At 37.5% G+C, this 14,210-nt stretch overlaps 1 protein-coding gene across 2 annotated transcripts in view; it reads right to left on the bottom strand.

Annotated features, from left to right (window-relative positions):
• The window catches only part of LOC137645777 (F-box/LRR-repeat protein 20), a 325,431-nt gene that overhangs the window by 191,039 nt on the left and 120,182 nt on the right, over positions 1 to 14,210 (bottom strand). For both annotated transcript variants that reach the window (XM_068378688.1, XM_068378689.1), the window contains exon 4: positions 902 to 1,065. In XM_068378688.1, coding sequence (XP_068234789.1) covers positions 902 to 1,065 — 164 coding nt within the window. The remainder of the gene's footprint in view (positions 1 to 901; positions 1,066 to 14,210) is intronic.

The following is a 14,210-nucleotide window of genomic DNA, read 5'->3' on the forward strand; positions in this document are numbered from 1 at the left end:
ATGTTATCGCAGTCACCATCTCTACCTCCTCACCGATCGTGTCTCCTCGTGCGTGTGTTTGTGTTTGAGCATACGCACACGACTGTGTATCAATATTTGTTTTAGTTAATAAAGGAATTCAGATTCGCTAATATTGTTTTTTTAGTTACATTTAACTGTCTTTCAACTCATTAACGCTGTTAAAAATCATATGTACACAACACATTTTTGTTTAATCTCTCTCTCTCTCTCTCTCTCATAAAAAATTAATAGACGTCTCTAACACTAACAGTGAAGAAGAACAAAGAGAGAGAGAGAGAGAGAGAGAGAGAGAGAGAGAGAGAGAGAGAGTACTGTATTTCTTTAAAGAACATGTTAACACCATGTCTACCTACTCGCCGATCGTCCGTCTCCTCCTGGCGTAGCAAATCCTACACCTGCGTTGGCCTGTCTCTCAGGTAAAGTGGCAATAAAACACATTTTTTATTTATTATTTCTTTATAATTATCTTTTTAACATGCTTCTTTCATATTATGCAGTTATGTTATTGTTATGTGTAATTATGTGTAGCCATTTATTAAGGATTTATTATGGGTTTTTAGGCTGAGGAACGAATTAAATGAATTACCATGTATTCTTATGGGAAAATTCGTTTCTACATCCGAACATTTTCTACATCCGAAGTCGGTTGTGGAACGAATTAAATTCGTATGTAGAGGTACCACTGTATATCAAAGTGTATTGTATCTGTTGTGTTTTCATGTTCAGCAGACATCATCGTGGAGAAGGGGTGAAGCATAAATGGGTTTTCCTTACCTAATTGACTATAAAAAATGAAATGCACTTAGTTCTCTGTTGGATTTTAAACTGGATGAAAAATGTGTGGATTTATCTAGAGCTATGCAGTATACTTTGCACTTACTTGTCTGTAATATTTTTGCAGTAATTGAGATTAAGCTCTTCTATATTGTTGCACATTTCAGCAAAAGTGACAAGGGCGGAATCGTTGACACTCTGGCATCCCCGTAACGACAACTGTTTCAAAAAGCCCCCACATCTTCTACCTATATTCTCCACAACACGACCCTGTAAAACAAAGGGATTAAATCTTAGATAAGAAATATATTTACTTATTCAGTATAATTCTAAGATAGAAACACTTTTTCTAAGTCATGAATCATTGAAAAATTAAATAATGCAATTATAAAAAAAATATGTTTCATGCATACAAACAAATAATTACCTTACAAAGACATATGGTTTGGTTATATAAGTTGACCCTACAGCCACATTCATAACAGGGAAAAGAAGACTGTTCAACAGAGAGGATATGTTAATTACTCTTTCCAATAAGAACCTCTGTATAATTGGAGGAGAGACCTCTGTGTATGACAGAATTTTGTAAAGATTAAATAAAACAAGTTGAAAAAATCTTTTGTCTTAATATCCAAATTACTAGTCAGCACTGAAGAAAAATCTGTCATGTAATTAATACAATCAAGGGTCCAGTTCGTATGCTAAAGCTATCAGCTTGCATGTCTAATTAGAGTAAAGCACGTAAAAGGAGAAAATAAAACACTCAAGTTGTTACTACCATCCTATTTATTGTTTCTACAACAGCATTTCCAGTCTGAATTCCCACCTGCACTATTTTTTTTTTCACCTGTATCATTTATCATTGATTTTCTGGTAATTATTACTGATTGTTTTCCTGCTTCTTTCATATCTACTACTTCTTAGAGTAACTATGACTCTTCTCATCACATGACTAATCTCTCAATCTCTTGTATTTAATTTTGTTTTACTGTATAGCCTATGAACACATCCAACGGAATTGCATTGATAGTACAGTACTGTATACATTTTCCAAAAGCCCCAAAGCAAAACCTTTGCATTTTTTAGTTACAAATTTTGTCTTATCCACTTCTTTGGTAACTGCCATAACTTTACGACATATAAAAAGTATAGGCTTTTAACAAGTGGTATAAATAAATTATTGGCAAAATAACTTTCCAGAACAAATTTACAATACGAATAATAGAAAAAATTGATAAAATGACAAAACATACTTACAGTACTTTGGAAAGATACTAAACTGGGGGGCCCAAATAGAAAAAAGCATCATCTTAGAACATCATAGTAGGTATCACTCATGTATAAAAGTTGAGACATTAGATAGTCATTCAGTCTCAACTATAAATACCAGGATAAGCAAAGCACAGAACCTATGAAGAGTAGAGGCAGCCCAAGCACAAAAACTATTAAGAATTAAAATTCACCCCTAAATAGCAGAACCCTTAAAGATTGATCTAAACCACAAAATTAACAGGTGATAAGGCAGTTGACAATGAAAATCAATCATACTGGTGATATAAAGAGTTAAGGATACACTAATTTCTCTGGATTTCATGAGGCACAAGATCCTGATATTGCTAGAACTGACATGGAAGAAATAAGCAAAATGATGAAATAATTGGTAATATGACCATTAAACCATTTCTTACAAATGGATCAGAGTAATGAATGATGCTCCTTAGTGTCACTCTCCACTCTGGGTATCACACTGTCCAAAGGAAAAGGCAACCCTTTTGGCTGATGTTTTTGACAGTATACAGAGTAATGAAAAACTTGAACTTCCTCATTCCTGTTTTCCTGAGGCTAAACTAACTAGTTTAGCTTTTCGATCTCGTGAGATTAAAGCTCTGTTGGTGGACCTTGATGCTTATGGAGGTGTAGACCCAAATGGTATTTTTTCTTTGTTTTTTATAAAGACAGCAGATTTCTTAGCTCTAAAGTTATCTGTTATTTTGCGCAAGTTAGCAAGAAGAGGAGCTTTCAGCACTTGTTGGAGAATTGGTAATGTTACTCCTCTATGTAAATGTGTTTGTGGTAGCTCAAGTCCCACTGAATACCGCCCAATTTCCATAACTCCCATATTATCTAAAGTTTTTGAACGTCTTCTGGCAAAACGTCTTAATAGGTTTGCTGAAGGTAATCATCTACTCCCTAGTTTGCAATTTGGTTTTCGTAAAGGCCTTGGAGCATGTGATGCCCTTCTTACAATCTCCAATGCTGTACAGAAATCCCTTGATTGTGATCGGGAAGTTCGTATGATTGGCCTTGATTTTAGTGCTGCCTTTGACCGTGTTAATCAAGGGGCCCTTGTTTTCAAACTGAAACAGTTGGGAGTGGGTGGGTCGTTTCTTAGCATTATTATTGATTTTTTAAGAAATAGATCTCAAAGAGTTGTTGTTAATGGGCACCATAGTGATTATAGGAATGTGATATCCGGTGTTCCACAGGGTAGTGTTCTTGGCCCATTACTTTTCATACTATATACACATGACATGTGGTTTGGCCTAGAAAACAAGCTCGTTGCATATGCAGATGATGCTACTCTCTTTGCATCAATTCCATCCCCTGAATGTAGATCTAGGGTTGGTGAATCCCTTAATAGAGATTTAGCTAGAATTAGTGCATGGTGCAAATTATGGGGTATGAAGTTGAATCCTAACAAAACTCAAAGTATGATTGTAAGTAGGTCAAGGACGGTGGCTCCTCAACATCCGGATCTCAGTATTCATAATGTTTCTTTAAATTTGTATGACTCTTTTAAAATTTTAGGTGTGATTCTCGACAGTAAATTTACTTTTGAGAAACATATAAGGTCTGTGTCTTCTTCAATTGCACAAAAAATAGACTTATTGAGAAAGTCTTTCAAGATTTTCGGTGATCAATCTATTCTGAAGAAGTGTTTTAATTCTTTCATTCTACCTTGTTTTGAGTATTGTTCTCCTGCCTGGTGTTCAGCTGCTGATTCTCATCTTAATTTGTTAGACAGAAACTTACGGTCTATTAAATTTCTTATTCCTGATCTAGATATTAATCTCTGGCACCGTCGTTCAACTAGTTCATTATGCATGTTGCATAAGATTTTTCATAACTCTGACCATCCTTTACATTCAGATCTCCCTGGACAATTCTATCCTGTTCGTAATACTAGGCAGGCAGTTAATTCTAATAGCCAGGCCTTCTCCATCACGAGGCTCAATACTACGCAGTACTCTAGAAGTTTTATTCCAGCTGTGACCAAGTTGTGGAATGATCTTCCTAATCGGGTAGTTGAATCAGTAGAACTTCAAAAGTTCAAAGTTGGAGCAAATGCTTTTTTGTTGACCAGGCGGACATGAGTCCTTTTAAAGTTTATTTACGACATATTTGTTTTTGACGTTGTTAATAGTTTATATATGACATGTCTGTTTTGACGTTGTTACTTATTTTAGAATGATTTATTGTTAATTTGTTCTCTTCATTTATTTATTTCCTTATTTCCTTTCCTCACTGGGCTATTTTTCCCTGTTGGAGCCCCTGGGCTTATAGCATCTTGCTTTTCCAACTAGGGTTGTAGCTTGGATAATAATAATAAAAATAAAAATAATAATAATAATAATAATAATCTAGGTACAGTACAGTTTCATTAATTTTTATTAGTCAGCTAAAAGCCTCGAGTAATTAGTCAAGAAAATAAAAAACTGATACTGTACTGCAAGAAATATTATACTGTACAAGTGTACAGTACGTATACAATTACAGTACTGTAGTGTCCCGAAATATGCGTGTTCAAGTTGTGCAATTTCCGTTTTATGTGGTCACTAGTTCTAAAAAAATAAATTTTCTGTATCTGTGCAGCCGTTCAAAGTCTGCGAGTCACCCTCCACAAAATAAATCAAATCTATTGTCCTTTCAAGTATTGGTAGGCCTGGGTACTGTAACTGATAAATGTAACGAAACCAAAAAGTCCTCAGATTCCAGGGAAAGTCAGACTAGGCAAAGGAACTAAAGTTCCATGGCCAGGAACAACGTAGCCTAACAAAGGAGGGGAGAAAGTAGCCTACCTGATATGTGACAGAAGCTGAGACAGCCAAGAGAACAAACCCATATCTAGGATCACTCTTATGCCTACCTACATTATAGGCTAACGGTCCCACCAAGGCATATAACAACTCAGGATTTCTCCGATGCCAGGGAAGTTAAGACTAGGCAAAGGAACCTAAGTTCCACGGAACGGGGGACATAGCCTAACAAGGAGAGGGAGATTAACGGTCATAGATAATGGTAAGGTGGCAGGAACGGAAGGCCTGACTGTCGTATTAGAACAAACTGAATTTGTTCCCAGGGATCTTCAGTGAGTAACCATAGAGAACGAATTCTCCCAACCGACTGCCACTTAGCCATAAACTAAGGATAGTAGCTTAGAAGAAGGGTAAGGCAGCAGGAAAGGAGAGAGCCTACCTGTCAATATTAGAACAGACCTAATTTTGTTCTAAGGGAACAACAGTAAGTATGCAAAGGAAACAGTCCCTCAACCAGTGCCGCCTATCCAACAACTAAGGCTCAGGTAGATGGGAATGGAACCTTTCGTTACTTACTAGGGTCAAACAAGCAACAACATATAATGACTTCAGTCAATTACAGAAATTACTAATTACCAGATTCGTTTAAGAGAACTCAAGACCCTTTCTTCACAAAGAATTCATTGCGTTGTGTTACAAAAACAAATGGACATACTATATCCTATTGTGCTTCTTCCCAACCCCCCCACCCCCCAATTATTACTTACTAGTTTCATATGAAGTTCTTGCCGAGTTCGGATTACAATAGGCACGGGTAAACCACGATACCATTAATATATATTTAATTTTACTCAGTCATGGAATCCTACGCACAGATATGCATATCCCTAGCGATTTATCCCATTCAAGGCAATTAAATAATATATAATACTCATCCAAACATCGGTTGACTAATTCATCCACTTCATTAAATGCTGGGAAGGAACGGCATCGTTAATCATCAAAGTGAAATTCTCTTCACTCTGATTAAGTTCTCCAAACCACGCTACGTACGTTGAGAAGTGACAGGCAGCAACTGTGGCCGTTACCTCTGTTGCCTCTGTCGTAAAAATAATGCGTTCGCTCTCTCTCCCAAAGCCACGACTTCCGCCTCGTTCGCTCACGACAAAAGAAACAACAAAACGAACGAAACCAACAATCCAACACAAACCGAACGAAACTATCAAACAACTAACATCGCATTGTTAACCAATTATACAACTATTCACAAGACAATATTCCTTGGTAACAATGCTTATTACAACTAAATATAAATAAAACATTCACTTGTACACAAACCTGCACAATTCCACTTAACGCAATGTAATATAAAGGAACATTTTCCATATACAACATGAACATAGATACTCAATAACCATTGATTTTCCATGTCGTTATTGTAAGTAACGACATATTCCTCGCCACAAAAAGTTATAATATACAAGTATTTACAACAGTCCCTTTTGAATCAAATCTTTTCTAGTTTCTGCAGCCACCCGAGCAACCTTCCTGGATGGTCGGGTACTCACTTTAGGAATTTTGGCAGGATCAGGAGTCTCAACTTCCTGCCATAACTCTAACGGGTACAACTTCACAATGGGAGGCATGATCTGGCCATGGGAGGTTTTGAGGGTAGCTACCCTAACTACATTGTCAGACCCCACATGCACCTGAATCACCGTACCCAACTTCCATTTGTTTCTTGGCCCTTCATCATGTACAAGGATGACATCTCCTATTTTGGGCCAAGAATTATGTTGGACTCCAATTCGAGGAGTCTCTCTTATAGAAATCAAATATTCATGTTCCCATCTTTTCCATAACTGATCACACAATTTGGATATGTAAAGGAATCTCCTTTCTACATTTTCAGTTTTACTATACAATGGGTCTTCAGATACCTCCTCCCAATTAATAGTTTCCTTGGGAAAGGATCTTAATTTTCTACCCAAGATCAGGTGATTAGGAGTTAAAATCTCCTTCTGATCAAGGTCCCCCGATGTGTAGCTTAGTGGCCTGTCATTAATGATGGATTCCAATTCCCCCAAAATGCAGGATAATTCATCATAACTGAGAAGAGCTCGACCAATTACCTTCTTCATACAGGTTTTCAATAGTCCGATCAATCTCTCTCAGATTGCACCAAACCAAGGTGCTCTTGCTGGTATAAATTTCCACTTACACTCTATTTTCTCCAGATGGTTTTGAAAATGGGGGCTATCTGCCATTGTTCTCAGATATTCAGATGCTGCTATGAAAGTAGTGGCGTTGTCACTCAACATTAGTGAAGGAAAGCCTTTACGGCTGCTAAACTTCCGGAAGGCCATGAGGAATGAGTCAACGGACTGATTTCTGACTACTTCCAGATGTATACCCCTAGTGATCGGGCATGTGAATAGTATGACATACACCTTCTCCAGATTTTGCTTCCCTTCCTTTATCCATAACGCCCCGGTGTAATCCACCCCCGTATCGCTAAAAGGTTGTTTCCGTTGTACCCGGAATTCCGGTAATGGGGGTATTATATTAGTTCTAAATGGTTTTCCTTGAACTTTCTTACAGATCACACAATGATGTAACACGCTCTTGACCAGTTGTCGCAGCTGTGGAATCCAGAACTCCTGTCTTACACTAGCTACAGTAGCGTTCACCCCCATGTGTGCTTGCATCACATGATGTCGTCTTATTAACAACTTACTCAGAACACAACCCTTTAGCAGTAAAGTAGGAAATTTGACTTCTTCAGGCAGTGTCGCGTGTTCCAACCTGCCTCTACATCTCATTACATTATTATCCAAAAACAAATTCAACTGGCAAATTAATGTCAATTTTGGGTTTGTTTCCTCCCTCTTCAGGGCTTTATATTCTTCTGGAAAGTACTCTCTCTGCACGAGAACAATTGTTTTGACCTTTCCTTCTTGTAACTCTTCCAGAGTCAAACTAGCAGTTTTTCTGTCATTGGTTGATAGTTTGCTATTCTTTACAAATCGCATTATCCAAGCTATGGTCTTAAAGACCTTGTCAGCTCTGCTGAATCTTTCCCAATCCAGCATGTTGCATCTATGTCACCTACAACATTGACCACAATGTCCTGTTCACCCTGTATATGTGTACACCCAACCCATCACCTATCAATTGGCAGAGTGTGATTTTTTAACCAAGGAGGTCCCTCCCACCAAAAGGAGTTTTTTGCTAACACCTTAGCACTCTTTCCCCGTGTCAACCAATCACTGGGATTTTCAGATGACGGTACGTAAGACAGGACTGACCCCGGAATCAAAGAGTTAATCTCAATTACTCAGTTTCTCACAAACACAGGCAGAACATTACTGGACACAATCCAGCTAAGGGCGACTTTACTGTCTGACCAGACATATAATTGTTTAAATTCCTTCTCATCAAAGGAGTCAATAATAAATTTTGTCATTCTTGCTCCTAGCAACAATGCCATTAGTTCCAATTTCGGAATTGTCAATTCCTTGATGGGCGCCACTCGGCCCTTTGCTAAAATTATATTAGAGCTTTCACCATTTCCTCTATAGGCCACACAACCATATGAAGTTTCGCTAGCATCGCAGAATATGTGTAAGGTATCACCAGTTCCTAGGCTAGCACTCCTATGAAAAGATATTTCAAAACACTTCTCCAAGTCCTTGCGTATTTCACTCCATTCCTCTTGTAGCGGGTTGGTGAGTTGTTCGTCCCAATCCAGATGTTGCTTCCACAATTTCTGCAAAGATATCCTTGCTTTCATAGTAACAGGGAGAAGCAATCCCAATGGATCGTATATTTGGGCAACGGTACTGAGAATCTCTCTCTTTGTTTGACTCGATCTATTAACATGAGTTGGATTGATAGTTAAAACGTCTTCAATTATATCCCAATTCAATCCCAATACTTTATAAATTTGTTTTTGTTTGGCTTCAATTTGATAAGCAGCAGCAATAGTTTGTATAGACTCGCTATTGCTAACCCACTCCTTCAAATATAAGTGAGCCTGAGCAAATATTTTGTTGGCATTAAAGCATAAATCCATCAACTCAGATTCACTATTAGCCGTAAATTGCAAATTACCTAGGTACAAACCTTTCTTCAATCTTTCCACTACATCCACTGTATTGGACCGGGGTAACCACGAGGCCATAATGGACAAGTGATGCTTGATGGTTGCATTTAGAAGAAAGGGTGAACATATAGCTCCAAATAATACTACTCTAAATCTGTATACTATTAATTTACTAGTGGGATCTGTTGGATTTTCCAACCATAAAAAACGCGTATAATTGCGATCTTCTTCACGTAACTGTACCATTAAAAATGCCTTCTCAATATCACTAATGCAAGCGAAAGTGTTAAGTTCTAAATTGCAGCAGGACTCTGAGTAGATCAGCCGTTACGTATGGTCCAGTCCATAGACAATCATTCAGGCTTAATCTATTTTTACCTTGTTTTGATGAGCAATCAAACACTATTCTTATTGGAGTAGTGGCACTGTCTTTTAGCACTCCATAATGTACCAAGTAATGACAATCCACATCAGATTTATTATAGATCACCTTCTCAATGAATCCTCTATCTTCTTGCTCTTGCAAGATTTTCTGATAATGATCCAAGTAATCCACATCCTTCTGAAACTTGATGCTCTGCTGTCGAAGTCTACTCATGGCTAAACCAAAATTTGTCTTCAATCTGAATCTATTGGTTCTCCACGGCAACGCCACAACACACTGTTTATCAATTTCAGAATAGGTTATAGTGCTCTCAAAGTCCTTTAAGACCCTCTGGTCTTGTTCTCGCAACTCACTGCAATCTATTCCCAGTCTGTCCAAACTCCACAATGCGTCCAGATCAGTCTTGGGATTTTCATTAGGAGTAGCTTCAATTTCTTCAGTTTGTACAGCTAGCTTCAAAATTGTCACTTGAGTCTCCCTAGTGGGGGGAGCACTACATGCACCTGACACCACATAACCGAATATGGTCGGCAACAATATTAAGTTTCTAACCCTTTTGAACCCTGGATGCAAAATATTATAAACATTATCAACCCCTATCAACAATTCAATAGTTGATTGATTCTCAACAGGCAAATCAAAATCTTTATCAGCCAAGTTGATCTTAGTTTTATATAACGACTTTAAACTTCTCTTAACGTCGAATTTCTTTGCATATTCTGGCAGCTCATCCACCACTATGCAGTCCATTATTATCAACTTACTTTTATGCGGTATGGCGACGCTTATCAACTCGTATTCATGAACAGGTTTACTAGCTAGATAACCTCTCAAGGCTATCTTTTCAACTCCTTTGGACCTATATTGCAGTCTCTCTAGAGCCGATCTTTTAATGAATGTCCTCTCGGCACAAGTATCCAACAGCCCTCTAAGTCGTACAATTCGACCTTTCTTCCCTTTCAGGGGAATTGTTGCTGTTGGTAATATGGATTGCTTACCTGACTTATCTGGTTTGTCCTGCTCATTTACTGATAGTGTTCCCACTTGTACACCACTTTGTTTATTCTTGCTTTGCTTTTTTGTTTTTACTACTTACTTTTACTTTTAGGGGTTTATTTCTCGCCCTCCACCAAACACTAAAGGTCTGTTCAGGCGGGCCTTGGTGTGTGAAAAAATAATTTCTTTCCAGTTAATATTTTGCTCTGTATCGTTATCAGTTATTTCGCTAGCATTTGTATTCAGGCTTAATAGTTTTCAGGTCACTATTATAACACTTTCTAAAAAGATAAGTCTTCAGGTTTTTCTTGAAAGCTGCCACATTATTGCTATTCTTGACATCGAGTGGAAGGTCGTTAAAGAGTCTCGGTGCAGCATAACTGAACGTTCTTCCTCCTATTGCATGATTCACACTAATTTCGAATAGTCTATGTGGGTCATCAGCATGTCTAACTCTTACAGCGGCGCTGGTAGCTTCAGGGTAGGGGACCAAGCAATCACGAAGATATTTAGGCTTATCACTTGTAAGTGCTTTGTGAGTCAACAAGCAAATTTTAAATTCAATTCTAGCCTTAACAGGTAACCAATGTAGATCGATCAATGCAGGAGTTATTCTCTCCCTTAGTTTAATGCCTTTTATCAGTCTAGCCGCCCGGTTTTGCACATTTTGAAGATTTCTTAGTAGTGTATTGGGCAATTTGTAGTACAGAGAATTGCAATAATCAAGCCTTGATATTACATGACTCATCACTAAAATTTTTGTACTGCCCTCTGTTAAATATTTTCTAATAAATGCTATGTTTCTCAGGTGATAGTTACACACTTTCACTGTGTTCACAATTTGGTCCCTCATTGACAAATTACAGTCTATCAGTACACCCAAATTTTTCACAACAGGCACAATCCCAACATCAGCAGCACCAATTTTTATACTTTGAATTAACTGGTAATTCTTCAAAGCTACCTTTGTGCCAAAGAACATACATTCTGTTTTATCATCATTTAATTTGAGCTTTTTCCTCTGCATCCATTTTTTTATTTCAGTCATTATATCATCAATTTTCTTCTCTGTATCTTGTGTTGTTGAAATTGAGAGGTAAAACTGAGTATCATCTGCATATAGTTTAAAACCCACTTTTTGTTTTTTCAAGATGTGTGATAGCTCGATGGTATATATGTTAAACAAGATAGGGCCCAGAACACTACCCTGTGGTACACCATTCATAAGAATTCCCTCATTGGATCGGTTTCCAGAAACTTCTACAATAGTCTTCCTGTTCACTAAGTAACTTCGCAAAAATTTCAGTGCTTCCTCAGTCACTCCAATAGACTTTAAGTCGTCAAGTAAGTACTCGTGCACAACAGTGTCAAAAGCAGCACTAAGATCTAATATAATAAAAATTCCACACTTTCCCCCATCAAGAAGACTTATCATATCATTCATTATTGAGCACAAAGTAGTTTCTGTAGAATGATTAGCTCTGTAGGCCGATTGATTTGCCGGGAATACCTCTAACTCGTCAATATGCGCCCATAATTGCTCACTTATGACTTTTTCAATAAGCTTTGACATGTAGGATAAATTTGAAATGGGCCTATATGAAATTAGCTCGTTTACATCACCTATCCCTTTGTAAATTGGTTTGATCAACGCAGTTTTTTGGTCTATCACACAAGATGCGATGATGTCTCATCTTACAACCATTATTGCAACTTGATTTGTCGCAGTCCACACTAAAATGCTTCTTAGAAGCGCACACAAAACATAACTGCAAAGCTCTGATGCGATTCAACTTTTCATCTCTGGTTGTGTAAGTTTTGCACTGTGTCCACCAATGTTCTTTAACACAAAGAGCACATCTTGTGGATTGCTGATAACTGGACTTATTCACATTTCCCTTGGTTTTCTGTCTAACAGCTTGGGATTGATTTACCGTGAATGTAGATATTGATGACAGAGTTTCAGTTTTATTCACATCAGTTGAAACAAAACTTCTTAGATTGCGAATCTCCTCTTCTAGGTATTTCTTAAAAAGTGTCTAATACCAACCAATCGACTCCACACCTACGCTTCACAGTCTCACTCACGCTTTGAGGCAATTTGGTATAGAGCAAAATAACATAACGCTCATTTAATTCCAGCCTTTCACTTTCCAGCAATCTTATTGAGCATTCAAAATTAGCTCTGAAAGTTTGCAATGATTCAGAATTGGCAGCAGGAGACTCCCTTTCTAGCAATCTTCTCACAAGAACATGCTTAATTTCATCTCTCTTTCCATAAGTAGATAGGAGAAGAGCTACAGCTTGTGGATAATTGGCGGCCTCAAATTTAAATCCCGAGATTAATTTCGAAGCTTCTCCTGTGAGCGAACTTTGTAAATATGAAAACTTCTGAATTGGTTCCAAGTCTTTCCGCTGGTGTACTGACACATAGTATAGTTCCCAGAAGGAATTCCATTCCAATATATCTCCAGAGTAATGCGGAAGATCCAGTTTGGGCAATCTAATACTGGCTGTAGGTAGTGGCGGTGGTTGCGTTAGCAGATTTAGTAACTTCAAATTGTTAGTAATAGAGCTATTGAGTTTGCCGATATGTATACGGACGTCTCTTGCATATTCAGCTTGATTTATCATTTCATCAGACATTTCTTCTTCTTTAACTAAATCCAAAATTTGTTCATCCAAAGCAAGAACTTTATTCAAATTATCTAAAATAGAATCCCTAAGGGAAGTTATAGCATCAATATCAGTTGAATCGATCACTTCGGTCATCTTCCCAATAAAACGTGTGATAACTTATTTATAACCGCCACGTCTACGCTTCAACGACTCCATTGTGACAAGACCAAACTCAGACAATACAAATACAATATATTCAAATTTTCAATAAATAATAAATATGCATCCAACTATAATAACTGGGTTAAAAGGTTTTAAATTAGAAAATTTTCACAAAGGTGACTCATCACCCAATAATTTTCTCCCAAATTAAACAATAAAAAGGAGAAATTTTATTATACGTGCGTAGTGGAATGTGCAGGCCCTGTCCCATACTTAACCCAGCCCTAAATCTGAAGGGGAAGGACGGGGTAACCACGATCCTACTCACCTTCTACCACCCTTTACTTTTCACATATTTGTTTGACTCAATGCAAATACGTTGAGCCAACGCCTTGTAACTTTTATGATGGAAATGAATCTCATCTCTGGCTAAATCACCTTCTGATAATAAAGTAGGGATCACCCTAACTCTTATATCTCTCTTTAATTTTTTGTTTAAACAGTTTTTTCTCTTTTGATAGTTTTCGGCAGAGGTTCTAGATGGTGTTTTACGTATTTAAATTAACATAACAAAAACCTCTGAATTATTGATTGTACGTAGACTCTCTACCAATCCTAGAATATTTTTGTGAATACTATTCACCAGGTTAGGGTTATCTCCTGGTACATCTAAGTCATTACTACCTATGAACAAGATAGTGATACTAGGCCCATAGGTAGTAAGTTCGGTTATCAGGCCAGGTGTCATAAGGTTGGTTGTAACAGCCCCTGGTCTACCAAATGTCTTATATTCTAAGGGTTCCAATAATGCCGATCTACCACTATGAAAACAATTCTCCATATGGGTGACATGAGAATGTCCCACAATAGCTACTTTACGCTTCATTATTAAATTGTTAAACGAGAAATATTCTAACAAGAGAAAATTTACATCAATTCAAAGTAAAGGAAAATAACAAAACCAAATTTAAGACCTAAGGCAAGCAGGACAAGGCCTTACTAATTTAATCAAACTTCATATTCGAAACCGTTTTAATCAAGCCTGAAGTGCCTCTAACCTACAAATAGCGCGAAAAATAAGTATTCTCTGTTTCTTGCGGCACCAAACAAA

Source organism: Palaemon carinicauda, chromosome 8 (genome assembly GCF_036898095.1).
Source record: "Palaemon carinicauda isolate YSFRI2023 chromosome 8, ASM3689809v2, whole genome shotgun sequence".
Lineage (NCBI taxonomy): Eukaryota > Metazoa > Arthropoda > Malacostraca > Decapoda > Palaemonidae > Palaemon > Palaemon carinicauda.